The sequence below is a fragment of the Gracilinanus agilis genome, chromosome 2 (genome assembly GCF_016433145.1).
Source record: "Gracilinanus agilis isolate LMUSP501 chromosome 2, AgileGrace, whole genome shotgun sequence".
In the NCBI taxonomy this organism is placed as follows: Eukaryota; Metazoa; Chordata; class Mammalia; order Didelphimorphia; family Didelphidae; genus Gracilinanus; species Gracilinanus agilis.
In genome coordinates, this window is record NC_058131.1 from 171,232,074 (window position 1) to 171,257,360 (window position 25,287).

At 47.0% G+C, this 25,287-nt stretch overlaps 2 protein-coding genes across 2 annotated transcripts in view; one reads left to right on the forward strand and one right to left on the reverse strand.

Annotated features, from left to right (window-relative positions):
- The first annotated feature begins 1,209 nt into the window (after positions 1-1,209).
- BRF2 (BRF2 RNA polymerase III transcription initiation factor subunit) lies at positions 1,210-4,753 on the forward strand. Its single transcript, XM_044663570.1, has 4 exons — positions 1,210-1,457; positions 2,500-2,559; positions 2,896-3,217; positions 3,519-4,753. Exons 1-4 carry the CDS (start codon positions 1,292-1,294, stop codon positions 4,219-4,221), a joined length of 1,251 nt encoding a protein of 416 aa, XP_044519505.1. The 5' UTR covers positions 1,210-1,291; the 3' UTR covers positions 4,222-4,753.
- Positions 4,754-4,849: 96 nt separating this feature from the next.
- The window catches only part of ADGRA2 (adhesion G protein-coupled receptor A2), a 61,046-nt gene continuing 40,608 nt past the window's right edge, over positions 4,850-25,287 (reverse strand). Inside the window, exons 5-19 of the mRNA XM_044659542.1 lie at positions 24,761-24,832; positions 23,627-23,790; positions 21,695-21,908; positions 21,188-21,352; positions 17,507-17,705; positions 16,830-16,979; positions 16,491-16,652; positions 15,677-15,901; positions 15,203-15,419; positions 11,352-11,560; positions 9,673-9,797; positions 9,256-9,379; positions 8,509-8,654; positions 8,008-8,097; positions 4,850-7,744 (exon numbers count right to left, since the gene is read on the reverse strand). Of these exons, the coding sequence (XP_044515477.1) occupies positions 6,469-7,744; positions 8,008-8,097; positions 8,509-8,654; positions 9,256-9,379; positions 9,673-9,797; positions 11,352-11,560; positions 15,203-15,419; positions 15,677-15,901; positions 16,491-16,652; positions 16,830-16,979; positions 17,507-17,705; positions 21,188-21,352; positions 21,695-21,908; positions 23,627-23,790; positions 24,761-24,832 (3,538 nt within the window). The 3' untranslated portion in view covers positions 4,850-6,468. The remainder of the gene's footprint in view (positions 7,745-8,007; positions 8,098-8,508; positions 8,655-9,255; positions 9,380-9,672; positions 9,798-11,351; positions 11,561-15,202; positions 15,420-15,676; positions 15,902-16,490; positions 16,653-16,829; positions 16,980-17,506; positions 17,706-21,187; positions 21,353-21,694; positions 21,909-23,626; positions 23,791-24,760; positions 24,833-25,287) is intronic.

Below are 25,287 nucleotides of genomic sequence, written 5' to 3' on the forward strand. Positions count from 1 at the left end.
CAGATATTGCAATGCAAAATGCTTTCTAAGCATAAAGCATTATATTAATGTCAGTTATTACTTTATAAATTTTTAAACCCTCTAAAATGTAGTCAATTATCATTAGCATTTTTGGGAGAAGCATTACCACAAGAGGTTATTACAACCAAAGTTGCAATTTCTCAAACTAACAGCCTTAGGAATCTCTGGAACATACCAAGCCCTAGAACAAAATTAACATTTTGATTCAAATAGAACACGGTTCTCCTTTCTCTTTGTAACCCCTTCAGTGCCCTGTTGTGTATCATAGAAGTATGTGGAATTTAAATAAGGATAGTTATTTGAGCATTTATAGTTTGTTTTGGGAATGGAAAGTCCCTTTCTTTCACAATGCCTTTTCTAAAATTTATGATGAGATTCAGGGTAGTGTTCTCACAGTGAGACTGAATGGGAGATGGGGGGTGCATCCTAAGGCTCAGGACCAGCCTCTGCCCCCAGGCTGGGGAAAAAATTAATAAGCATTTATTAAAGACTTTGCAAAAGACTTTGCAAAAATCTCATTTGATCCTCACAACAACCCTGTGAGTTAAATGCTGTTATTATCCTCATTTTATAGCAGAGGTGACTGAGGCAAAGTGATTTGCCCAGGGTCACCCAACTACTAAGTAAGTGTCTGAGGCTCGATTTGCACTCAGGTCTTCCCGACTCAAGGCCCAGCATTATACTCACTGTAGCATTCGGCTGCCTCAAAGGCTGGCTTTGGGGTGAGGCTGAAAACCTGAGGTATTGGAAACCACAAAGCACCTAAAAGGGGGGCTCTTCTCTTTGACCAGTCGCAAAGTAGAGCTGAGACGTCTCCTCCTGTCCCCATTAATAACATAAGAAGTTACTAAAGCAGAAAGGCAAGGCCAGGCTCCAAGAGTCCACGCTCTTTAACCTTCCTGCCTCCTAAGAGCCGACCATCAGGAGAGAGTGAGCCAGCGTAAAGCAATTCTTCTTCCCTCCCCAGTAAACTTTAGCTAACAGCCGGCCATCGACGGAACCTCCTCCTTAAAGTTTCCGTTTCCGTCCCGGGCTGTGTCATGTGGGGCGGATGTGACGCACAGACCAGGCTAGGAGGGGCGGGACAAGAGGCTGGGCCGTGAATAAGGGCAGGAAGGTACGACGCCTGGAAGGGTCCCCCTCCCTGCCGCGGAAGTCAGGCGGAGAAAGCCGTGGGAGTAGGCGTAAAGTCGAAGGTCAAGAGCTTGAGGGGCAGCATCCCGACCTCCAGACCTGCTCCTGGGGTGTGGGGCCGTGGGGTGCATCTGAGATGTCGGGCGGAGCCCAGGCCCGGGGCCGTTGCCCGGACTGCGGCTGCGCTGAGCTCGTGGAGGACTCTCACTATTCACAGAGCCAGCTGGTGTGCGCTGGCTGCGGCTACGTGGTATCCGAGGGGCTGCTCACCACCACCTTCGCTGACGAGGGCCACCTCCGAGGTGCCTCCGCCCTGGGACTCTCTCTATTTCCCAACCCCAGCCGGCCACATAGCTTTTAGGCGTATTGGGCAAAGGCTTCCAAAGCTCTTCTCGTCTGGCCCCTTCCCACCTTTCTTTTTTTAAACGGTTACCTTCCGCTTTAGTATTAATACTGAGTATTGGTACCAAAGTAGAAGAGTGGTAAAAGCTAGGTAATGGGGGTTAAATGACTTGTCCAAGGTCATACAGCTAGAAAATGTCTGAGGCCATATTTGAACCCAGGACCTCCCATTTGTAGTCCTGACTCTCAATCTACGGAACCATCTAGCTGCCCCCCACCCCTCCCCAACTCCCTACCAGTGTATGCACACCTTATGTTTCCTCAGTCCCTCCCACTCTTTGAAAGTGGGGCCAGGGAGGTACCCAACAAATGGGTCCAAATATGGAGCCTTTTTGTCACATCTGTCTCCCAACCCCTCCACCATGGGACTTCCCTGTACCTTATTTTTTTTTTTTTAATGGGTTCTTCAGGTGGGAAGGTAGTAGCTTAAGGTTATACCCCTTCCATTAGGTACATGCAATAAATACTTGTTAAATTGAATGTAATTGACTTTCTCCCAGTCTTTCTGGGTGGTTCCATTGAACAGAGAGTGACTAAACTGCCTGTGCTTTATAGAAGTGACATTCCAGGGCAGAACCTTTTTGTCTCCTCCATAGCCTACCCTCTCTTCATAGTGGTACTTCCCTTTATAGTTTTAAAAATAGGTTCTAATGATTATGTAAAACCCAGTGGAATTGCTTGTGGGCTCCAGGAGTAGGGAGGGAGGAGAGGAGGGAAAGAACATGAATCACTTAACCTTGGAAAAATATTCTAAATTAAAAATTAAAAAATTAAGAATGGGTTCTTCAGGTGGAAAGGTGGCTTAAGGATATACCTTTTCTGTTTGGTGCATGCAATAAATACCTGTTAAGACAAACTGAATTGACTGTTCCCTCAACTTTTTGGGTAGTTCCATTGAGCAGAAAGTGACTAAACTGCTTGTTGTTGTTCCTTGTCTTATAGAAGTGACATATTCCAAGAGTACAGGGGAGAATGAGCGGGTCAGCCGTAGCCAGCAAAGAGGTAAGACCAAGTTTTTGATGATAAAAAATCATTTACCAGAGATCAGGGTCAAGGTAGTTGGATGGCCAGAACATTTTATTTATTTGATTGGTGCAGTCTGGGGTATCTGAGAAAGATAGTGGATAACAGGAAGTGAAAAATAAGAATAATTTTGGTTCACCATGATAGAGAACTCAGAATGTGAGGTGGTTAATTACCCAGGCTGTGCTAGAGATTTGGTAACTGATTTTTTGAAGTTCTAGTAACAGAACTTTAACTTTGTAGAAACTGTACATAAGCTTTCTTGATACCCCACCTTTAAAACTAGTGTCAAAATAGCACTGTGAATTTTCATAGGGCTTCGAAGAGTTCGAGATCTCTGCAGAGTTCTGCAGTTACCATCAACCTTTGAAGAAACGGCAGTGTCCTACTACCAACGAGCATTCCAGCACCCTGGTCTCCATGCTGCTAGACTCCAAAAGAAAGAGGTGTTGGTGGGATGCTGTGTACTGGTCACCTGCAGACAACATAACTGGCCCCTGACCATGGGCACTATTTGCACCTTGTTGTATGCCAACTTAGAACTGTTCTCTGGCACATACCTACAGATAGTGAAAGTCCTAGGATTGGATGTTCCTGCCTTGAGCTTAGCAGACCTAGTGAAGACTTACTGTAGCAGGTACTTAAGGGATAGAAGGTTGGGAGGAGGGGAACATGTGATATATTTCCTAGAACTAAATCTTGTCCTTTTTGCCCTTTTTTTTTTTTTTAAACTTTTGACCAAAGCCCACCAGACAGGATTTTGTCCATATTTATTATCATACCAGTTTTATTGGTATATATTAGATACAGTATGGCTGAAGAATGGAAGTATTATTCCTTACCCCTAGAGTTGGTTTGTCTTCTTTACTTAAGATATATTAGAAGAAATAACAATCTCTTTTCATTGAATAGAGGGCCTTTCTTTTTGGTTGTTACAGCTTTAAACTGTTCCAGGCCTCCTCCTCTGTAGCAGTCAAGTTTGTGGAGGACAAAGAAAAGATGATCTCCCGGACACTACAGCTGGTGGAGCTGGCAAGTGAGACATGGCTGGTGACAGGAAGGCACCCTGTGCCTGTGATAACTGCTGCTGCTTACCTGGCCTGGAGATCCCTGCAGCCTGGGGGCCGCCTGACCTGCTCCCTTTCCCGATTCTGCAAGTTGGCAGGGGTTGACCTGCCCCATCCAGCATACCTCCGAGTTCAGGAGCTGCTGGCTATACTTCTTCGGATGGCTGGGCAGCTGGCCTGGCTGAGGATATTGAACTTGGATAAACAAACAGTAGTAAAGCATATTGGGGACTTGCTCCAGCACCGGTGCATTCTACTCCGCCAGGCTTTTCGGGATGAAGCTGAAGAGCAGGAAGATGGGCAGCAAGAGGAAGGAGAGGAGGCAGGAAGCAGTACCCTAGAAATCCTTGAAAGGAAAAGGCCAGCCAGCTCCCCACCCCCTCTGCTACCTCCCTGCATGCTGAGGCCTCCAAAGCGGCCCTGTCCTACTCCTGCTGATTCCAATATTACTGGAGATGAGGATATATCTGACAGTGAGATAGAGCAGTATTTGCGTACCCCTCGAGAAATAAAGGACTTCCAAAGAGCACAAGCAGCAAGTCAGGCTGTCACAGGTGCCCCTACTCCTTCCTGACTAACTTCATGAGAACTTTGCATGTGGCCTGGGGGGTCTGGTGGGACTTAAACTTTTCCCCTCTAGAGTGGTGTAGTGGGAAGAGTGCTGGATTTAGAAGACCTTAGTTTGAGTTTTGCTGCATTTCTCTTCCTTGCAGTATGACCTTGTGTAATCTTTGTGTAAAATAAGGGCGCTGGAATAAAAGATTTCATGGCCTAATCCTGCTGCTGTGATTCAGCAGTCCTCCAGCAGGGGACCATTGAAGTCCAGGGGAAGACAAGTACCTGTGGGTCATTGTCTACAATGTGATGTGAGGAAAAGAGACTGTTTTGTGTGTTTTGGCACTGTGTCCTAGAAGAGTGGGAATGAATGCATTGAGCCCAGCAATATGTTGGTTGCATTCTTCTGTTCTTGATGGCAGGTTGACTTAATAGGAATATTCTGACCAGGGTAGTAGATCCCCTTAGTTTTTCCTTGAAAGCATAGCATTCCATCCTGACTACAGGTTAAAATTTATGTCTTTTGATAAATGATTAAATGATCTAGTCTGTTATAGATGAAATCCATGGATTTGTGGGGTGAGACAGAAGGATTTTTATATTTTACCTTACGCCAAAACACAAAAATAAAAAGATTGAGGCTGAACTAGGGTTACGCTCATGGGACTTGGCAAATCTTTAATATATTAAAACAAAAGGCATCTGCTAGAAAACACTCTATTGTATAAAACCCGAGTTTTTAAAAAACACGTTTTCTTTGGCACTTTTCATTCCCTCCCCTTAGTCCCCTTTCCCCAGCATATTGCAAAAGCTCTCCAGTGCTAAGGCATTGGCAGGTATGTAAACAGCAGCCAGCATATGTGGAAGAATAATAATACAAAGCTTTTTTTCTTTCTTTCTCTAATAATAGTCTCTGTGCAGCAAGCGTAAATAACAGAACCCACTCCTAAAGAATGGGATCAACCCTCTCCCATGGGTCCTCCTTAAAGACCTTGGGTGACATGTACAAGGGCAAGAGCAGGGAAACCCGAACAGGGTTGGGCTCTCGGGTATAAACTCACCCTCTCCTCCCTATCAGAAATCCTAAAGTAAAGGATTGATGGTATATTCTCAGCTAAAGGCCTGGGGGTAGAAGAATGAAGTCCAAGGCCAAGCTATGCAGCATGAGTGGGGGAGGATCTCCACTAAATGCTCCAGCTACTGCCTTGCGAGGGCCTCAAGAACAGGAAACTGGTTTGACCCCTGAAGGGCATCTTCTAGCCATAGGACTGAGGTCTGATGGTTCAGACTCCCTAGAGCTTCATCATATGCTCATATTCAAGCAAAGGAAATTCTTTCTCTAGGGCCCCTGGAGGCCAGAGCCTGAGTGAGAACTGCCTTTTGAAAAGCGTTCCCAGCACCGAACCCTCACTCAACATGTCTTCTCTAGTCTTCTCTAGGAGTATTGCTTTGGGAGCTCAAACAGGCCGTCCCTCTTCCTTAGCTTTGGTTCTTTCTGCTTTCTACTCACACCTTTCCTTAGAATCAGATGGCATGTTGGACTTCTCAAATCTCAGGATGGTTTACCTTTGACCCTCCCTTTGTAAGGCAATCTGAGCCTGAGTTAAGCACTCTAGTCAGTTAAGGGTAGCACCCCTCTCTTCTTTGGTTCTATTTGAACAAAATTGAGCTTCCCTGCTCTCTTCCAAACTTCCCTTCCTGAGGCCCTGCCCTCCCCACTAGCTTTTGCATAGTTGCCTTCCAAAGCAGCAGCCTGGCAGGCAGACCAGTGCCTAGTGTCCAGCGAGCCCATAGGGCCCAGGCCCTGGTCCTAAGAAATAAGGCATTAGGCCTCTAAAGAGAACTGGGGTGGCCAGAAAGTTCACCCTAGACCCTGTTCCTCTAAACAACATGGGAGACAGTTTGGGCAAGAACAGTGGTGGCTTCAGCTGGTGGAAGGTTGCTCCATAGGCCCATGGGAATGGCCTGTTCTTGCTGGATGGTATGGAGGATCCCAGACAGACACAAAAGGGGGCTGAGGCTGGGGTAGCAGGGGGCACCCTTTGGAGAAGCTCCCTCCAGAAAGGGCAGAGCCCTGCCCCCTAAGCGAGCTGCCATCCCCTAGTGTTCATGCGTTGGCATCTGCCTCACTGGCAAGGAGAGGTGGCCTTGCTGTCACCAGCACGGGGAGCCTTTTGAGGTACAGCCAGAGGCTCCCCAGGATGGCCACTAGTGAGCAGGGGGTGAGTGAGTGTGTTCCTTACTGCTCCCACAGCCCCCTGGAGCTTTAGACGGTGGTCTCGCTCTTCCAGAGGCTGGTCTTCATACAGCCACTGGCTCCAGTCTCTGAGCTGCCTAGGTTGATGTATTTCCCGGCCTTCAAGGCTCCATTCTGGCTAGCTGTGTTAAGTGGGTAGGAGCGGCGCTTGCTCTCTTCCAGCAGCCCCCCACTGCCCTTGAGGTTGTCCCGGCTGGCATAGCGCCGCTGGTTGCGTCCGGCTTCCGGGCCGAGGGCCCCGCTGGTGTCGCTGCCCTCGGAGGGGCTGAGCGCAGGCTCTCCTTCCCGCGGGCAGGGGCCGCAGCCAGGGCCAGCGCCGGGGCTGTTGCGGCTGCTGCCCGGGTAGCTGTCCGAAGGGCTGTTGTGCAGGCTGCCGCTCTCGCTGGACTGCAGCTCCGACGCTCCAGTCAGCGCCGCCGACCCCCCGCGGAGCGCCTTCAGCCGATGCTTGCCGCCTCCATCCCCAGCGCGGTGGCTCTTGGCCCGGCTCTTGTGGCCCCGGCGCCCGTGGTGCACGTTGTTGGGGTGGCGGGGAGCCGGGCCCCGCGGGCTGCTGGCTTCGGGCTCCTCCCCGAGCGCTCCCACGCCCACGTCGCAGACCTGGCTCTGGGCCAGCTGCAGGTTGGTCAGCTTGCAGGGACTCGAGTGTGGGGCATGGCTGCTGCTGCCACTCGGGGAGGATTTGAGGGAAGAATGCCCCTCTGCAAAGACTGCAGAGCCGTCCTCCATGATGGTGGATAAGGGCCTCGGCAGGGCTCGAGGGGAAGGAGGAGATGATGGGCAGCATGCTTGCCAGGAAGCCCGGACATCCCTCCTTCTGGCACAGTGGTGGGAGAAGACGAAGAGGCCCAGGGCGACGGCCACCACCCCATACAGACAGCTGCACACCACGCTGGGCAGCCACTGCTGGGATACTGCCAGGGCGCCACAGGCCCAGAGTGCCAGATACAAGAAATGAGTGGTCACCAGTGCCCCAAGCTGGGCTCTGGAGGAATAAATGCCGTCTCCATCGCCCGGGGGCCCCGGGGAAATCACTCCTCCGCCCCCAGCAGACAAGAGGGAGCCCGAGTCACTCAGAAGGGGACCGCTGCCCTGGAGCCTGGCCTGACAGCGGAGGTCCTCCCCGGGCTCCAGGGAAGCCCTGCTGTGGCCCCCTTTAGGGCCCTGCCCCTGCGGGCCCCTTAAGCTCAGCCCAGCACATAGAAAGTAGATCCAGGTGATCAGCAAGATCAGGGCCACCGGCACGTAGAAAGCTCCCAGGCTGGGGCGCCACACCAGCCAGCAGCTGCGGGAAGAGGGGGATGGATAGTCAGAAGGGTAGGAAGAAGAATAATTTGTGGAAGACGCCGGGAGGAATGGCTGGGGCTGGTCAAAGAGGAAAGTCACATATGCAGAGAGAGGGGTCAGTAAGGCTTGGTCACTAGTCACAGGGTCAGGGAGCTCAAGGAGCTGAGAGGGCCTGTTGGATGGCCTTTCCAGTGTGGAAAAAGTGGTGAGACCAGGTGATGGGCCGCCCAGGGGTGCTTTGGAGTTGCACACAATACTCACTAGGGATTATGGTCCCGGTAATTATGGATGTTGACAGCAGCAGTGATGCCACAGATGATGAGGGGGATGCCTCCAGCGATCAGATAGAACCTGGTGAAGAGAGACCAGTTAAGAGGTGAAGACTGAGAATCTTGGGAGGGAGAGAGAAACCTTTGTGAGATTCCTTTTTCCACCTTGTCCCATTCCCTCTTTGGGTGCTGGAAGGCTCTTTCATCTGGGGGAGAGAGAGCTTCACAAATGAAGGCCTGGCTACTGGGCAAAATCGAATCATTTCACCACACTGAATGGAAGATGAGCCTCTTGCTCTCTGTCTCCCCCTTAGGACAGGGTGTCTGAGCTCCTACTTGATCTTTCTCTAGGACTGATGTGTGTGCTCAGAAAACCTCATTTCTGTGTGTCGGATGGATTGCCTGCCATTCGATTCTCTTCAAGGTCTTCCTTTAAGCCTTGGCTCTTAGGAGCTCTGAAGAAGGTTTCAGGATTAGAAGGGGCATCTTTTACCGGAGCATTGGACGGGGAGTGGGTGCAGCAGGCTCCCCTTCCTGGGGGGGTGGAGCCCTCCAAGTCATCTCCTTGTAGAGAACACGAGCCTTCACGCCCATCCAGAGCAGTGTGGACAGGGATGAATAGTGCAGGGTGATGCCCACCTACAGGGGGCAGGAGAGAAGACATCACAGCTTCGAAGGAAGCCTGAGCTGCTGCTGGCAAAACTGTCCCAGAAGCGCAGCGGCTGCCTGGGAAAATTCCCTTTGTTTTTCCCTTGATTTCTCTGACTCATCCTTTATGATTCTTCATTCTCCCACAGCAATTTGTCTTTTTCCTCCTCCCGGGTCTCCGAGGCGATATCCTAGCTCATGATTCACTATGGAGGTTCCCACAGCACATTTACTCCATATTCCCCAAGGTCCTCATGGCAACTTCTCCCTCCTGGGTTTTCTTTTCACTGGGTCCCCCTCACCCTTCTGTTCCCCATGATATTCCTGGATGTCCTGCCTATTCCCATGCTCCCCATTGCAGTTACCTAGGGTACCGTTACTCCCCCTTGTCCTTGCCCCAACTGTCACCTATGTTTTTATTCCTCCCTTCCCCAAAGTTGCCAGAGCATTTGGTGTTGGGTCCATTAGTATAAGCATCCCCTGTCTTAGGGCATTATGCACAGGCTGCCATGTTCCTCTCTGAGGCCACCTCTCCCCGAAACCTTCCTCCCCACCCTGAAAACTCCCTTCCCTTCCCCAGTTGCTGCCTTACCGCCTGACAGACAATTAGGTAGTTGGTGAGGGTGATGCCGCCTGCAAAGACAGCCGAAGTCATAGCCATGTGGAAGCACAGATTCAGCAGCATATGCCAGCCCTTTCTCGAGACATGGATGGAGCTGCCAGAGATACAGGTCATGCTGCTGGCACTGGGGCCCAGCTGATGGCACCCCCCCTTACCTACCCACTCTGGGCCTATGGGAGCCCTCCATACTTTGGGGACAGCAGTTCAAGAGGTGGCAGGAAAGGAATGGGAAACCTCCATCTTTAACCCTCACCGCTGAATCATGGAGTAGAAAGGTCCTCAAGAAGTCACCTGGCACAACCCCTTTCTCCATTCCCCAGAACTAAAGACTATCCCAACGCTTAGGGGAATTCCTTTTCCCTTTTCCCCACTTCCAAGGACTCCCACCTGTGATTAAGGATGTAGGTGATGATGGTAGAGAAGAGACAGAGCAGCAGAAGGGCAGTACAGGGGTAGACTACAGGGTGCAAAACTGCTCCTGGGTCTGCTTCCCGAGGGAAAGTGCTCAGCTCCTAGGGAAGAAAGAGGAAAAAGCAAGTGAGTGAGAAGTCAGGACTCTGAGGGGAAGGGGCAGACCCACCTACAGTGCTGCGCAGTCGATGCATATTTATTAAGTGCCTACCATGTGCCAGGCACAGTCCCTGTCCTTGAGGAACTCTCATGTGTGTGTGTGTGTTTGTGTGTTCCCAGCTCCAGCTCCCCATGTCTATTTTTATCTTCTCAAGCCCTCCAACCCATTTGCTTTCTGACACTCTCAGCCTTCCTCGGAAGAGGACATCCAGGCCAGTTTAAGTTCATCTTCAGTGAGCCAGTCTTTCAGGCTGAGCTCATCTAGAAGCCGGCTTAATTATTTTCCCTCAGCCCTCCCCTTCTCCTGGATTTCTCCCACATCCATGGTCCACAGCCCATTTAGTATCTGGCAAAGTGAGGCTGGGAGGAGGGACTGACAAGCTACAATGTCCCCAGCCCAGGAGTTCTGGGTTGTGTTTTTCACTGGTTTGCCCCACATCTGGACACACAGAGAGTCACATCCTCTCAGATCTATCTCTGTAATGAGCTTCTTTGTCTCTCCTAAGCGCCAGTCATGCTCCATCAATTACCTGCTGGATATCTCCTCTGGGATGTTTCCCAGACATCTCGAGTTTGATGCAACTAAAACAGAATTCATTTGTCTTCCCTCCCAACTCTTCCTGCCCTTCAGATTTCTCTAGTTCTGTAAGGATACCATGTCCTGTCACTCAGGTCTGAAACTTCAGGGTTACTTCCTCAGTCCCTCTGTCTAATCAAGTGCCTCTGCATAGGCCATCTGTCCCTTTCTCTCCATTCAAATGACCTAGTTCAAGCCTACACTATTTCTTAACAGGGTTACCATGATAACTTCTTAATTGGCCTCACAATAACTCTGGGAGGTTGGTGCTATATTGATCCTTATTTTATAGTTGAGGAAACTGAGGCAGACTGAATCACATAACTAGTAAACATCTGAGGCTGGATTTGAACTTGGGTCTTCCTGACTTTAGTCCTGATACCTGTTGCCACTGTGCCACAGAGTAGCCCAGTCTCTCATTTTATAGATGAAGAAACTGAGGTTCTCAGAGGGGAAATGAATTACCAAAGGTTCCAAGGTAAAAGGTGGCAAAACCATGGCTTAAATCCAAGTCTGTTGACACCTAAGTTTGGAGATCTTTCCACTGCTCCATCATGCTTTCTTCCCAGATATCACTTATGCATATGATATCTCTTGGATCTAAGTTTTGCTCAGGGACAGAAGAAGGAGAGTGGAGCAATTTTAGTCTCTTTGGAACAAATGAAAGCAAAGATTTGAAAAAACCTGCCTGCATTGTTTGCTGGCTCATCTTCTCTGCGTATAGAGTTGTGGAGCTAGGAAAAGATAGCCCATGAAAGATGGAGCTACATGGGGGGAGACTGGAGAGATGAGCCTCACATCTACCCAATTCTTTCTCTCCTGCCTTTGTTTCCCTGTGGGGTCAAGTTTCTTTTCCAGCCATCCTTCCTTTCTCCCTCTCCTTCCCAGGTGTCTGTCTGTCTCTCACACATACACATACCATGAGAACTGCAATGTTGCCAAGGTGCTGGCAGTACAAGGAGCTGACATTGGACTGGCTGGAGTGGAGCTGGCAGCCCTCGGAACTCCAGCCTCCTGGACCTCCAGGCCCTTCCATGCTCCATGAGGCCGCCACAGGATCCACCCCTTCAGCCCAGTGCCTTAGGGAGACAGTCACTGGCTCTGTCAGGTTCCCAACACCACAGCCATCTAAGAAGGGAGAGACGGAGAGGGGAAATGAAGATTAACTGGGAAGAGACCACCATCTTCTTCACAGAGCTACCTACTCTGTGCAGGGCTCTGGGCTAAGAAATGGGAAAATTGCATGAAGTATAAAACACAACTCTTGCCTTTGAGAGGCTTGTGGTCTAACTAGGGAGGTAAGCCACTTAACCTGCATAAGGTATTGGGTCAAAACAAGACCACACTTCTAAAATGTAGTCTCTTTGAAAATAAAATGTATAGTTATGTTAGCATATATTGAAAAATAATTACAGGGCAATTAGGTGGCTCAGTAGATAGAGAGCCAAGCCTGGAGTCAGAAGTTCCTGGGTTCAAAGCTGACCTCAGACACTTCCTAGCTGTGTGACCCTGGGCAAGTCACTTAACCCCAATTGCCCAGCCCTTTCCCCTTTTCTACCTTGGAATTGATCCTCAGTATTGATTCTAAGCCAGAAAGTAAGAGTTTAAAAAATAATAATTACATATAGGTGCCCTTTTTTTGGCATGAGTAACTCATTGCATAAATATAGGCTTTAACCCTTCTATGCCTTAGTCAAGGATAGTCTTCCTGAGTTGCTGTGAAAAACTCCTTCACCCTATGTGATGAGCTTCTTGACCTTTATTTAGTTAAGCTGATCCTCAGGCCTCAGGCACACATTGTGCCCCTGGGTCTATGCTTGAAGCCCTTCCAGTTTTGCCAACTTGTGGGCCTGATACAACTTGTTGGCTGGCAGGGCCTTCAAGATATCAGAGTGCCGTCTGTGACTAGAAGAGGCTTTGAAGGGCTTTAGCTTATTTTAACACATAATATTAAATTTTATGTGTGGATTTGTGCATATACATAATATACCTACATACATATGTTTGCTAAGATTTGTTTAATGTTCCTTAATTTAAACAAAGATTTTATTTATTTTTATTAATAATATTCTTTTTAATCTCGATTACATTCTTGCCATTCTCTTAGGAGTGCCTCCTCTTGCATTCACTTGTAATCGTACCACATATATTTGTGGCATGCCCATAAAAAGATGAATAACAAATCAAGGTAGCAAATGACAAGAGTCCAATGAGAGATTCTGATAATTATTGCCATAGGAAACTAGGAAAGAGAGAAATAAATCACTGAGGGCTGAGGTGATTAGGAAAGACTTCTTCGGGATGCTGTGGAAAATGTTGGAAATTTAAGAAACCCCAAAACATCAAGAAAAAATAAAATGAAGTTGTTTCTAGAAAGGAATAGAGAAGTTGAGAATGAGAGTGGGTTTAGACAGAAAGAAAAATGAGTTATGTTTAGGACTTATTGAGTTGGAGAGCCTATAGGACATTCAGGTCAAGATGTCTATTAAAAAGTTGGTGATAAGAGAATGGAGATCAAGAGACAGGTGGGAGGTCCATCTCTGGACCATCTATGGACCCAGGAAAAATCTGCATTAGAGGTGATAACTGATTCCATGGGAGCTGAAGTCACCAAGGGAAAGAATAGAAAGAGAATAGGAAAGGGTCCAGGACAGAGTCTTGGGGGATACCTGTGGTTAGTGAGCATGCCAGCAAAGAAGCAAGGAGAGCAGTGTCATGAAAACCTACACAGGAAAGAATATCCAGGAGATGGGACTTCAGAGAGGTCAGGAAGGTTGAGGAATGAGAACTGGCTATTAAATTTGGTGTCTGGTAACTTTGAATGATGGGGCCAGAAGTATGCTGTGGAGGGTTTAGAAGTGAGTGGGATGGGGCAGCTAGGTAGCTCAGTGGATTGACAGCCAAGCTTGGAGATGGGAGGTCCTGGATTCAAATTTGGCTTCTGACTCTTCCTAGCTATATAATCTGGGGCAAGTCACTTAACCTCAATTGCTAGCCCTGCTCTGGATTGAGTCCAAGACAGAAGGTAACGGTTTAGAAAAAGAAAGAAAGAAAAAGAGTGGGAGGAGAAGAAGTAAAGATATCTAATACAGACAGCTTTCTCAACAAGTTTAGCCTCTAAGGGGAGGAGAAATATTGATGGTAGCCAGTGAGGAAACCTTCCCCAAACACTCCACCCTACAGAGATCCCACAGAATTAGAAAGTCAGAGTTGAAATGAAGTTCAGAAGTCATTTATTCTAGCTTGGACTTGAGCAGAAACAGATGGTACAATACTCCTGAGTCTTGGCTTGAAGATATCCAGCTCTGACTGCATACCTTCTAAGGCAGACCATTCCACTTTTTTGACAGCTCTCATTAATGAATTTTTGCCAATTCTGAAGCAAATCCTGCATCTTTGAAATGTCTACCCACATTGTTCCTCGTTCTGTCTTCTCAGGTTAAGCAAAACTCCTCTATATGATTGCTCTTTAGATCCTTGAAAATAATTAGCATGTCCCTCCTCCTCTTTCCTCACCTCAGCCTTCTCTCTGGGGTAAGCATCCCTGGTTCTTTCTAACCAACCCTTTACAGTGTAATTTTGAGGCTCTTCACTATCCTGATCACTGTTCTCTGGATGCTTTCTGGCTTTATCAATGCTCTACCTAAAATGTAGCACCCAGGACTGAACAGAATATTCCAGATGTAATCAATCTGCCTTGGGTGAGAAGCCGTCTCTTTCTGGATGTTGCTTCTGTAAATGCATTTTCTTCTTTGGTCGCCATATAGTATCAGTGTAGCCTTTTTACATCAACTGTGGTTTTGCCGGCCTTTCCTCTACCATGTAGTTCTATTTTTGAACCAAAGGGTTGGATTTTATATTTATACCTATGAAATTCTGCCTTATTAGATTTGGACTACTTAGAGGTGATGAATGAATGAAGCCTGCTAAGCTCCCTTTGGATCCTGATTCTGTTATCAGCTATATTAGTTATTCTTTCTCTTTGTGTCCTTCACTGATTTGGTGAGTGAGCCATCTATGCCTTTATCTAAGTCATTGATTTTTAAAACGTTGAAGAAAATAGGGACAAAGTTTTCTATAGCTCTGCTATTCCTGTTCTCTGGATTTGTCGTACACGTGACATGATGTTTTTCTTGACTACTTGTTCTTTACCATTATTTAATTCTTATCTTGCTTTGCATCCAATGTAGGCCTTGTTTTCCCAGTTAAATAGTGGGTGTTTGGCATTTCCAACAAACTACGTATGTGAATGGTGGGGATGGGAATGTAGAAGGTGTGTACAGGTGAGTGTGTGTGTGTGTGTGTGTGGGCTATTTTCACATGCAACCCAGAATCCCACAGCCCTTCTGGGGCTTGACATCTAATCTTGTCCAGGAGCTGCTTGCCTTTACTAAGGAAATTTCTCATCCACTCCCCACTTTGGGGAGCCTTGCCTCTCTATTCAAGCACTACAGCACTCATGGGTGGTAGAAGAGAGGGAGGACAAGTCTGGGGGAGCACAGGGTGAAGAGGGATCACCAAAGATCTCAGCCACAATAAACCCATTTCTCCTCCCCCAGAACACATATTCTCACCCCTGAACCCTTGCTCATGCCCATCTCCTCCCACCTGGAATAGCTAGAATGCATTACTCACTCCTCTTCACCTCTTAATTCAGTCTTCAAAGCCCAGCAACCTCACTTCTTCCATGAGGTTTTCCCTCCCCCCACCCCAGCTCCACAGTGATCTCCTCATCTTTGAGGATCTTGGGAAAGGAATTTGGTCCCTTACTGGTTCCGGCAAAGATGACAGGAGTGGCCACCCCACGTCTTTTGCTGGGACCCGAGGTTCCAGGGCGGGAGGTGTTGCCATGACTACGGAAAAGGCGCCCATTGCGGAAGACGAGCAGTTGCAGGGTGCAATCTGGAGGAATTGGGGGTGCCAGTGCAGCAGGAGGGGATGAGAACAGGCTGGGGGGAAGCTGGATGGAAGCCAGGGCCACACTGTTCTGGGAGTGAGATATAGAGGTTCTCAGAGATATCAATGTCTGACTTTACCAGCACCCACAATCCCTCTGGTCCTACTACTCCCTCCCCTCCACAAAAATAAACCAACCCAAACCTCAGGCCCTATTTTGGTTCTCAATCATCCACTACACACCTATCCCCCACCTTTTTTCTGGGCCTTATTTCTTTCTAGGATTCCTCGTCTCAACAATAGCCCCCCACTCCAACCTCTACCTCTTCCCCTAGCCAGGACTCCTACCTTGATGTGGAAGGTGGACAGGGAGATATTGGGCCGCCCAGTGGTACAGCGGAATCGGAGTTGTTGGTCAGCTAGGGTCTCGTGCTCAGGCTGGGGGTCTATTCCAGGGGGCCCTGGACGTTGACCTGAGACTGCTGGCTCCCGCTTCTGGTAAGCTGTACAACTGAGGCCCACATAGCTGTGGGGTTTGATGAGGTGTGCCTCCAGTACCACATTCCTTGAATTCTAGGGATGAAGATCTGATCACCCCATAAGCTGTGACACCCCTCTTCCCTTCACATACCAAGAAGTCAAGTTACAATGAATTGTACTTGAACTGCTCATCCCCCTATTCCAGCAGCCTTTGCTTAAATTCTTCTCCCCAAATGGAATGACCTATCAGAAAAGATTTCCCAGAAGCACTCATGACTCTCCCTTACCTCTCCCATTGGGAGTAGGATTCTCCCCAGACTTCCCTGCTAATTCCAATTCCTCCCAGGCACGGAGACCACTTCTCCCTCATTAGCTCCCTCCCTTCCTTCTTAAAGAAGCCTTCCTGGAAGACTTCAGTCACTATTGATGAGTCTTTCCTCTGAATTCCCTCATGGCTGTTCATCTCATCCAACTGTACTGTGAACTTAAAACTGAGAAGATTTTACACAGCTACATTCCTCCCCAACCCCAGACACACAGGGACTCGGGGAACACATTGGGAATAGCTCTCTTGGCTCATGGGAAAGGGCCACTGAATAATCAGTCTCCAAGCCCTTAATAAATGCTTGAGGAGTTGGATTGACTTTTAGGAGACTAAGACTCTCGTGTGTCCCTTTGTTACCACAGAGATGTGCTGGGCATGAGAGCTGAGGGCAGCCCCTCCGATACGCTCCAGGGCTTCGATGATGCCGCTGCAGGCCTTGTCTTCTCGCTGGGCCAGCCATAGTAGGTGTTCATCAACGAGCATCAGGTTACTGGCCATGTCTACCATCACCTCCACCAGCTATTTGAGAGAGAAGGCCCCAGGCATTGGATGATGACATTGTTCACTGTGGGGAAATGGTTGGGTGCTAAAGACGCCCTATGAAGGGGTTAGGGAAGTGGGGAGCCTAGAAAGTCAGGCAGTCTGGGCAGCTGACAGATTTGGGGTATCTAAGTTGAATCTATAGAGTAGTCTCACCTCCTTAATTTGGTCAACATAGCCCAGAAATTTCTGGATCATCTGTGCTACATAGACCACGTCCATCATGTCTGTGAAGCCAGCAGCTTCAGCCGTGTAGACTCGCAGCTGGTGTGCCAGGGTCAGTGCATTGGAAGCATTTATGGGCATCTGAAAGAGGCATTAGAGTGGAGGAAGGAAGGCCAGGGCCCTCAACCCGACTCCTTTCTCCACTTGCCATGGATGGGTCGTGACTCACAGACAAAGCCTTCAACCACCTGCTGCTGCTGAAGACCCCAGGCTCTCGCCCCATGTGGTCAGCCCACAGATGGATAGCACCATTGGAGAGAAAAAAGGAATGGGACCAGTTCTGTCTCTAAACTGCCCAGTCTCTACTCCCACACTGGAAAAGCAGGGAAGAATCAAGCCTTGGAGGCTTGGTGGAGATGACGATAAGCACCCCCTCCCCGTTTGTCCTGTTTCCTCCTTAAACCAATTCATCTCTTCATCCCTCCTGGCTCCACTCCTGGCTCTGGAGTTTCTCTACCAGGCCATGGCTCCTGCCTCACTCTGGAAGGGGACTCAACTTTTGGACTTTTCCCACTGGAAGTGCATTCTGCCCCTGCCCTGGGTCTTAGGGGAAAAAATGCTGGCCCCTGATCACCCCAGGCCCTTCCTTCCCCATTTCCTAGCCTTACCAGGACAAAGGTATAAAGCACACGGGTGATGTCATTGGTGTAGAGGCAGTGGGAATAGTCTCCTGGCTCCCATCGCCCAGTGCGGTCACAGCGTCGAGAGGCTCTGGTGCCTGGAGTGCCCCCACTGAGAGGCACTGAGGTGAAGGGGTACTGAAGGCAGGACTGATATGCTGTGATGCCTCCCAGAGTTCGAGGCCACCTGGGAGTGAGGGAGGGTTGGGGATTCAGTCACTCAGGGATCAGAAAGCCACATATCCAACCCACCGGGCTCTCTTCAACTTCCCCCTGTCCCTTACTTACTCTGCTCCCCTGGGAAAAAAGATGGGGGGCAGGCCCAAAATGAAGGAGGAAAAAGACCCTCCCCTCACCCTTTTCCCCCATCTCCCTTCACAGGGCTCTTTGTAACTTCTCCCAGTTCTGTGGAGATGACTGGAAAGATGGCTGGATTTCGTGTCAGAAGACCCGAGTTTAAATCCTGAGCCTGCTCCTTAATACCTGTGTGACCTCAGGAAAGGTTTCACCTCTTTGGGCCTGTTTCCTCCTTGGTAAAATGAAGGAGCCTGGACTAGACTTTCATCCATGATTTCATCAATACGATGATCTCCTGGACTGAAAGTGGAGGGAGGGAAAACCTGGTTGGAGTCCCAACCCTGCCCACCCACAGGCCATGTGAGTGACCTCGATGAGTTCCAACTCCTCCGAGCTCCAGGGAACACTCGAAGACGATCCAAGTGGCAGTGGAGCCAATGATTTGATTTAATAAGAATGAATTGCCTTCCCAAGGAATTCCCTACATTAATGCAATCACAGGTCTAGACCAAAAAGAAAGCCAGTGACTTAGAGACAAAAATGAGCATCCTGAAACAGAGGTGAAACAGAAGCTAACACAATGGAGGATGGCCAGGATTGGAAAAGATCAAAAGGCAGGATAGAACCCTGGACAGGATCTGTTAGGAGGAAACTGAGGTAAAGACTCCAGAGAGTCCATGATCTTCTCAGTGGTCCTCATAAGTCCCATCATGGAGGACTCTAGTCCATGTACTTGCATAAATTGCCATTAGAGAGTCCATGCAATGTATCAGAGGCATTCCTTGAGTTCCCCTGACATGCCAAGAACAAGGAGATGGTGTAAATGGATAGAGTTCAGAACCAGGAGTCAAGAAGACCCGAGTTCAAATGCAGCCTTAGACACTTACTAGCTGTGTTACTCTGGTCAAATTTTTAAACTCTGCTTGCCTCAGTTTCCTTTACTGTAAAATAAGGATAAGAGTAGTACCTACCTAACTCCCAGAATTGTTGTGAGGATCAAATGAGATCACATTTGAAAAGCAATTAGCACAGTGCCTGGCACATAGTAGGCACTTAATAGATGCCTGCTCCCTTCCTTCGAGGACTTCAGTGATCCATTCAGGTTGTCTAGTTCATTTCCTTAATCTTACTACAAGAACTAGCCCATCTTATTTTTTCCCCCTCATACATTTCTTTGATGACATCCTTCCCCACCCCCCCTTCCTAATTCCTTGTTTGTGAAGTGCTACAATCTGCTTGTGCCCACCATATGCCTTTCCATTTCCCACTGGGTGAGACTCCATTTCAGTTCTCTGGAAACTTTAACATTCTGTGACTCTGAGCCATATGACATCATGGGAAGAGCTTTGTTTTGTTTTGTTTTGTTCTTGTCTTGTGATTTCATTGGAAATGGAAGGAAACTCCCCCTACTACTGCAGATCAACTGCTCTTCTACAATTTGTCATCTTAGAGAGTTGCCTGGGGTTCTAGAAACAAAATAATACTGTTTTATACAATCTTTAAGAACTTTACACATTTTTTGTCTGATTTTTTAATTAAAATTTTCAGTGAACATAAATCTACCCCTTTCCTTCCCTCTTCCTTCCTCCAACCCCGGTGAAAGAAAGAAAAATAAAACCCTTGTAATAAAATAAAAAATATTTAAATTTAATTTTTATTAACTATTAATGCATATTTATGATTGATTGATATAATTAATAATTTCATTTAGATAAATATTATTCATTATATTAAAACAAATAAATAAAATTTAAATAAAATTAAGATAAATAAAATCCTGTAACTCTTGTCAAAATGTATAGTTAAACGAAACTAATTCTTGCACTGGTCCTTTTCAAAAAAGATATGTCTCATTCTGTGCCCTCTCATTTGATTTTCATAACACTTCTCTGAAGTAAGTGCTATTTTTCAGATAAGGAAACTGAAGCTAAAAAGTTAAGTGACTTGCTCAGGATCACACAACCAGTATGTGAGAAAGGTGGGACTTGGCCCAACTCTTCCTGACTCCAAGATCAACTCTTTAGTCACCATGTTACACTGTTTCTCTCTGCCATGAGGAAAATATTAGGGTTCAAATGATGGTCCTTTATTTCAGGGAGAAACTTGGGATCATTCCAATCCCTAAAGACAAAGAAATCTCTTTTCTTTGTGTTCAATCCTGAGTCCAGCTCATTTTCCATTTGTAGGATCTGTCCAATAGAGAGATGAGAGACAGATAGATATCTAGAGATACCTAGAGAGACAATACAGATATATTGATGGACGAGCTCTATGGGTTTCCTCTTAAAGTTCCTCAAAAGAGTTAACAAGTAACCTGGTTCGACAATCCTCTGATTATTAAAATAATAATAAAAAACACAGAGATGCGTGCACATTGGAAGTATTCAACAAGCTTATTGTGGAGTACAATTTGAAGGAGGATGTCCAACAGATGGCAAGGCCTTCCAGTTGCCTCTGTTTTTATATGATACTGTTCTGATCTCAATGATCCCTTCCTACCTCCCTATGGGATCCATACTCACTCAAAAATTTGGCTTGATTATTTATATATTTTTTAAAAATGAATTTTGTTCAGATTGTTACGGGAATGGTGTTTGATTTGAAAAAGCAGAGCCAGGAACAGTGGGTAGAAGTTGTTAAATGAAACTCTTTAAATTGGAAGCAAAGAAAAATATCCTTACAATTAGGGCTAGTTATGCCTGGTGGAGAAAGGGGTCAGGGTGGAGGCAGTTGTTGGATTGGAGATCTTTCTGCAAATACTAGGTACTTGCTGGGTATCTCATACTAGGGACTGTTCTTCAGGCGGGTTGGATTCTATAGCCCTGAGCTCCTTTCTGATCCCACCATTGTGGGACTCTGAGTTCTTTAGGGAAGGGCTTACTTTTCAGAGTCTACAACAATCCCCTAATTTTCCCTACAGAATCATAGGATCTAGATTTCAAAAGAGACTTAGAATCCTTCTACTCCCACTCCTTAATTTTATAGAGAAGGAAACTGAGGCCCAGAGATGGAAAGTCATTTACCCAGGATCATATAACTAGTCACTATAAAAGCCAGGATTCAAACTAAGGTTTTTTTGAGTTCAAACTTATTATTTTGTCCACTTCGACGTGGATGCATGATACACAAAGGGTGCTAAGTGAATACTAATTATTGGAACTGATGGAACAGGAAACCCATTTTTCCAAAGAAAGAGTTAAATATCAGGGGGAAGGAGGAAACATTGTGGGGATAGTTTGGAGGTATGACACCACACCCACATTTCCTCTTGGAGTCTATGACAGGACGTGAGAGAGAAGGGATCATGTTGAATATATGGTAGGTATATGAACATTTTGGGGGGAGTAACCCTTTCCAGCCCAGCCCCCAAACCTGAAGTCTCCCCGGTTGTTGGCGACTCTCTCGGCAGGACAGTAGGAGGCAGAGGTCTCCAGCACTACGATCTCCACCCTCTTGCTGGCGTTGCCTTGGGCAGTAGACACGGAGCACTCCCACTCCCCCGATGCCCACACATGGATGTGGGACAGAATTAGCTCGCTGAGGGGGCACAGGAATCTGTTGTCACGCTCTCCAGTGAGGAGAAATCTCCAGTGGCTCTTCTTCAGTTGGGTGGGGGATCCTCTACCACTCTGGGACCCTCACTGGCATGACTTCTGGGTGGTCTTTTATATCTCCCATAATTGTCATATGATCTCCCTCCCTGAGAGTCATGGGCCCTCCCAGAACCTTCCCTCTCCAGGGGCTCAAGACCCGACTGGTCTTCTAGGCATGGCCCTTTCCTTCTCTCCCCCTGTTCCTTACACTCTGACTTTTCAGGGAATGTTGGTGGGCACTTTCCTCCTTTCTAGCCCCATCCTGGGAGGGGGACGATGCTCGTACCTGGTGATGAAGGTACAGTCATGGACCAGGCTCTCCTCTAGGATGACACCTGTCTCCTCATCACCCTCCACCGGCACCCTGTTATGGTACCAGTGGATGCGGGTACTAGTGCCCAGGTAACTGGCGGTACACTGGAACGGAAGCCGGTCGCCTTGGAACACCACCTGGCGCAGCGAGGGGATCAGGTGGTGAGTGTGCAGCTCCAGGGCACCCGCTGTTGTGGGGGGAGCAGAATGACAGTGAGGCCTGTGGGTAGGGGAAGGGGCTGCAGGGCAAAGGGGAGCTTCAAGCAAAAGGGGAGTCAGCAGAGATGCAGACTTGGCTCCTTCTCTCTGTATCTTACAACTTACTGAGCAGGGAAGAAGAGAGAAAATGGGATCATTTGTGGACGAAAGAGAATGAAGAGTGCCAGGCAGTCAGCAAGCAATGATTAATTCTGTCAAAAGTGCTATGGATACCAAAAAAGGGTAAAAACACTGTCTTGGCTCTCAAGGAGCTTACATTCTAATCTGAGAGATAATATAAAGAGGAGGAGGATGACTACAGCTAGCATTTACATAGAGCTGAATGCTTTGCAAATATCTCATTTGATCTTGACAACAACCTTGGGAGTGAAGTGCTATTATTATCCCTATTTTACAGTGGAAGAAACTGAGGCAGGTGGCAGTTAATGACTTGCCCTGGGTCACACAATAAGTTTCTGAGTCTGGGTTTGAACTCGAGTCTTCTGACTTCAATATATAAATAGCTTTCTGTCTCTGGGGAGAGGCTTGGGGAAAGTAGGAAACTAGAGGCAACTAGAGACATCTGGAGCAAAGTATAGTATAGTGGAAAAAAACCATTAGCTCTAGGCAGCTAGGTGGGTCGGTGGACAGAGAGCCAGGCCTGGAGACAGAAGGTCCTGGGTTCAAATCTAGCATCAGATACTTTCTAGCTATACGATCCTGGGCAAGTCATTTGACCCCAATTGCCTAGCCCTTCTTAGTATCAATTCTGAGAAAGAAAGTAAAGATTTAAAAAAAAAAAAGCATTGGCTCTAGAATCAGAGGATCAAAGTTCAAATCCCATCTCTGACATTTATCGCCTGTGTGACTTTGGGCAAGTAATTTCATCTCCTAGACTTAGGTTTCTTCAACTGTAAAATGAGTGGGTTAGACTAGAATTCAGTGATTCCCAAAGTGGGCACTACCGCCCCCTGGTGGGTGCTGCAGCGATCCAGGAGGCCAGTGATGGCCACAGGTGCATTTTAATATCTTTCCTATTAATTGCTATTAAAATTTTAAAAATTAATATCCAGGAGGCTAAGTAATATTTTTTCTGGAAAGGGGGTGGTAGGCCAAAAAAGTCTGGGAACTACTGAACTAGATGGTCACTGAAGTCCCTTCCAGCTCCAGTTCTATCTTGCTATGAATATTTTGGGTTTTAAGTAAGGGGAGTGTTGCGTGTTTTAAGTAGGATAGGGGATTCTTCAGCCTCCCAAGAGAGGTTATGATTTATGTTTATATAAGTATTAAAGGCACAGATTGGGTGGACAGAATGTGGTCACCAAATTCCAGAATCTTGAATTTAAGGGGCACTCTTTAAATTTCAAAAGAGGTGGTTTTGTGATGAAATATAAAAGAATGATTCTATACACAATTATTGGTCAGCTAACAGGACTTATTTCCAAAAAACTTCAAAAAAGACATCTATAAATTATTGAATGACAGATCCATAATGGGTTATTAATGGAGAGTAGGAGATTTAGTGGCTCTCCTGCCCCTTGAAATTGCCATTGTAGGCTGGCTGGCTCATGAGTGTCAGAGGAGTGGGAAGAAATTACTATATTTTTAGAGAAGTCTTAGGAATTGAACTGGAGGGATCTTAGGAGTTTGGAGCAGGGTTGGACGACAGATTTCCATGGTAAATTGTGAAAGGCTGGGAGTTTCTTACCGCAATGAAGCTGGGTATCCTGGAGGCCACGCAGTGCCTGGGCATGGAGTGAGCTGGGATAGGCACAGAGTGTCCTCTCAGACAGTTGCACAGAGTGGTTACGGGCCCAGGGAAGTACCCAGCGTAAGCGGCAGTCACAGGTCAGGAATTCTGTGCCAAAGTCCCTAGGGTTGATAGGGAATGAAGAAGCATATCAGGGTAGAAGAGTAGGGAAAGTGGAGCTTGAGACTATGGTCAGCAAGGGCCAAAGAGTGAGGGACTCATGGGGATAGGAGAATGGCTAGCTTTTGCCCAGCAGCAATGAAAGAGGAGTGATGACTATCTGAAGAAGCCCTCCCTAAAAAAATTTGGGGCTAGAAAAGATTAAGAATCCAAGAGGATGGGTCTGGGGGAAAGGCTTGTATGGTCACCAGATTCAGCTCAAGAAAAAAATTGCAAAGTAGGTAGAATTTATGAGAAGCATCATGGTAGCTCAGAGTCAGGAGAACTCAGAATTCAAGTCCTTCCTCCGAGCTATACGTAATACTAAGCAAGTTGCTTAACCTTTCTAAGATTATAAATTACAGAGAAGGTGCATTGGGAGAGGGAGTTTCTTTATTGAAAATTCTCTACACAAATACAATCATCAGTCTAGTCTCTATCCCTGGGTAGAGCTTATCTTTAGGGCCCTTTCATTAGTCCTTTTGGGTCATATCTCCTGTTTTGGAAACTTGCCTGTCAATATCCATTGTCAAAAGTCAGGTGCACATCATCTTGACTATTTTAAAGAATCTTCGCTCTCAGTTTATTGATTAATTCCTTATGGTGGGGGATATTAATGGTTTCAGACACTACCATTCTGTCTCGGGAATTCACAGTTTAATAAGGAATCCTTTGGGACTTGAAGAAATGAATCTCTAATGATATCATGTTTTAGTACCATAATAATATGGGATAGGGATAGGGATGATTTGGGGAAGGGTCTGACCATCCAATGTAAGTACCCATCTACAATGTCTACTCACTTGGCTGGTCCTGATCCCCACGTTTGTGCTAGTCTGGTAAAGCCAATGTATCTTCACTTTGTGGACAAAGGAGAAGAGGAAGGATTTTCTAACTGGAAGGAAGCCAGTTGACCTAGGAGGAGATACTCACACAACTTTTAAGGCTGGAAGCTCATCAAACACCCCAGCTGGCAGGTTGGAGAAAATGTTCCCAGACATGTTTCTATGAGGGGAGAATGGTAAGAATGGGTCATGAGATTTTGATAGGTCAAGGAGTTGTTATTCTTTTTTAAGCCATGGATTCCTTTGGCAGTCTGATGAAAACTTGGACTTCTTGAAATGCTTTTACATGCACAAAATAAAATTCAGAGGACTGAAAAGGAAACCTTGAAATATGGTTATCTGGATATTTTAAAAAATATTTTCTAGAACTCCAGATTAAAAACTTTTGCCCTAGGGACAGGAGTTGAGAGAGACTAGGACTGCAAAGACTCATGGAGACCCAAAACCAAGAGATTCAACTTGTTGGAAGTCCTCTCTTGCTTTTTCTCAGTCCCTCCTATTTCTTTCTTATCTTTCTTGGTTCCTTCCTTCCTTCCTTCCTTCCTTCCTTCCTTCCTTCTTTCCTTCTTTCCTTCTTTCCTTCCTCCCTCCCTTCCTTCCTCTCTCTCTTTCTTC

Bases quoted from the DNA above. Each gene is read 5' to 3' on its own strand.
- BRF2 (XM_044663570.1), top strand. From the start codon at position 1,292: ATGTCGGGCGGAGCCCAGGCCCGGGGCCGTTGCCCGGACTGCGGCTGC. The intron at 1,458-2,499 runs GTGCCTCCGCCC...CTTGTCTTATAG, and splicing joins TGACGAGGGCCACCTCCGAG to AAGTGACATATTCCAAGAGT. The intron at 2,560-2,895 runs GTAAGACCAAGT...GAATTTTCATAG, and splicing joins CAGCCGTAGCCAGCAAAGAG to GGCTTCGAAGAGTTCGAGAT.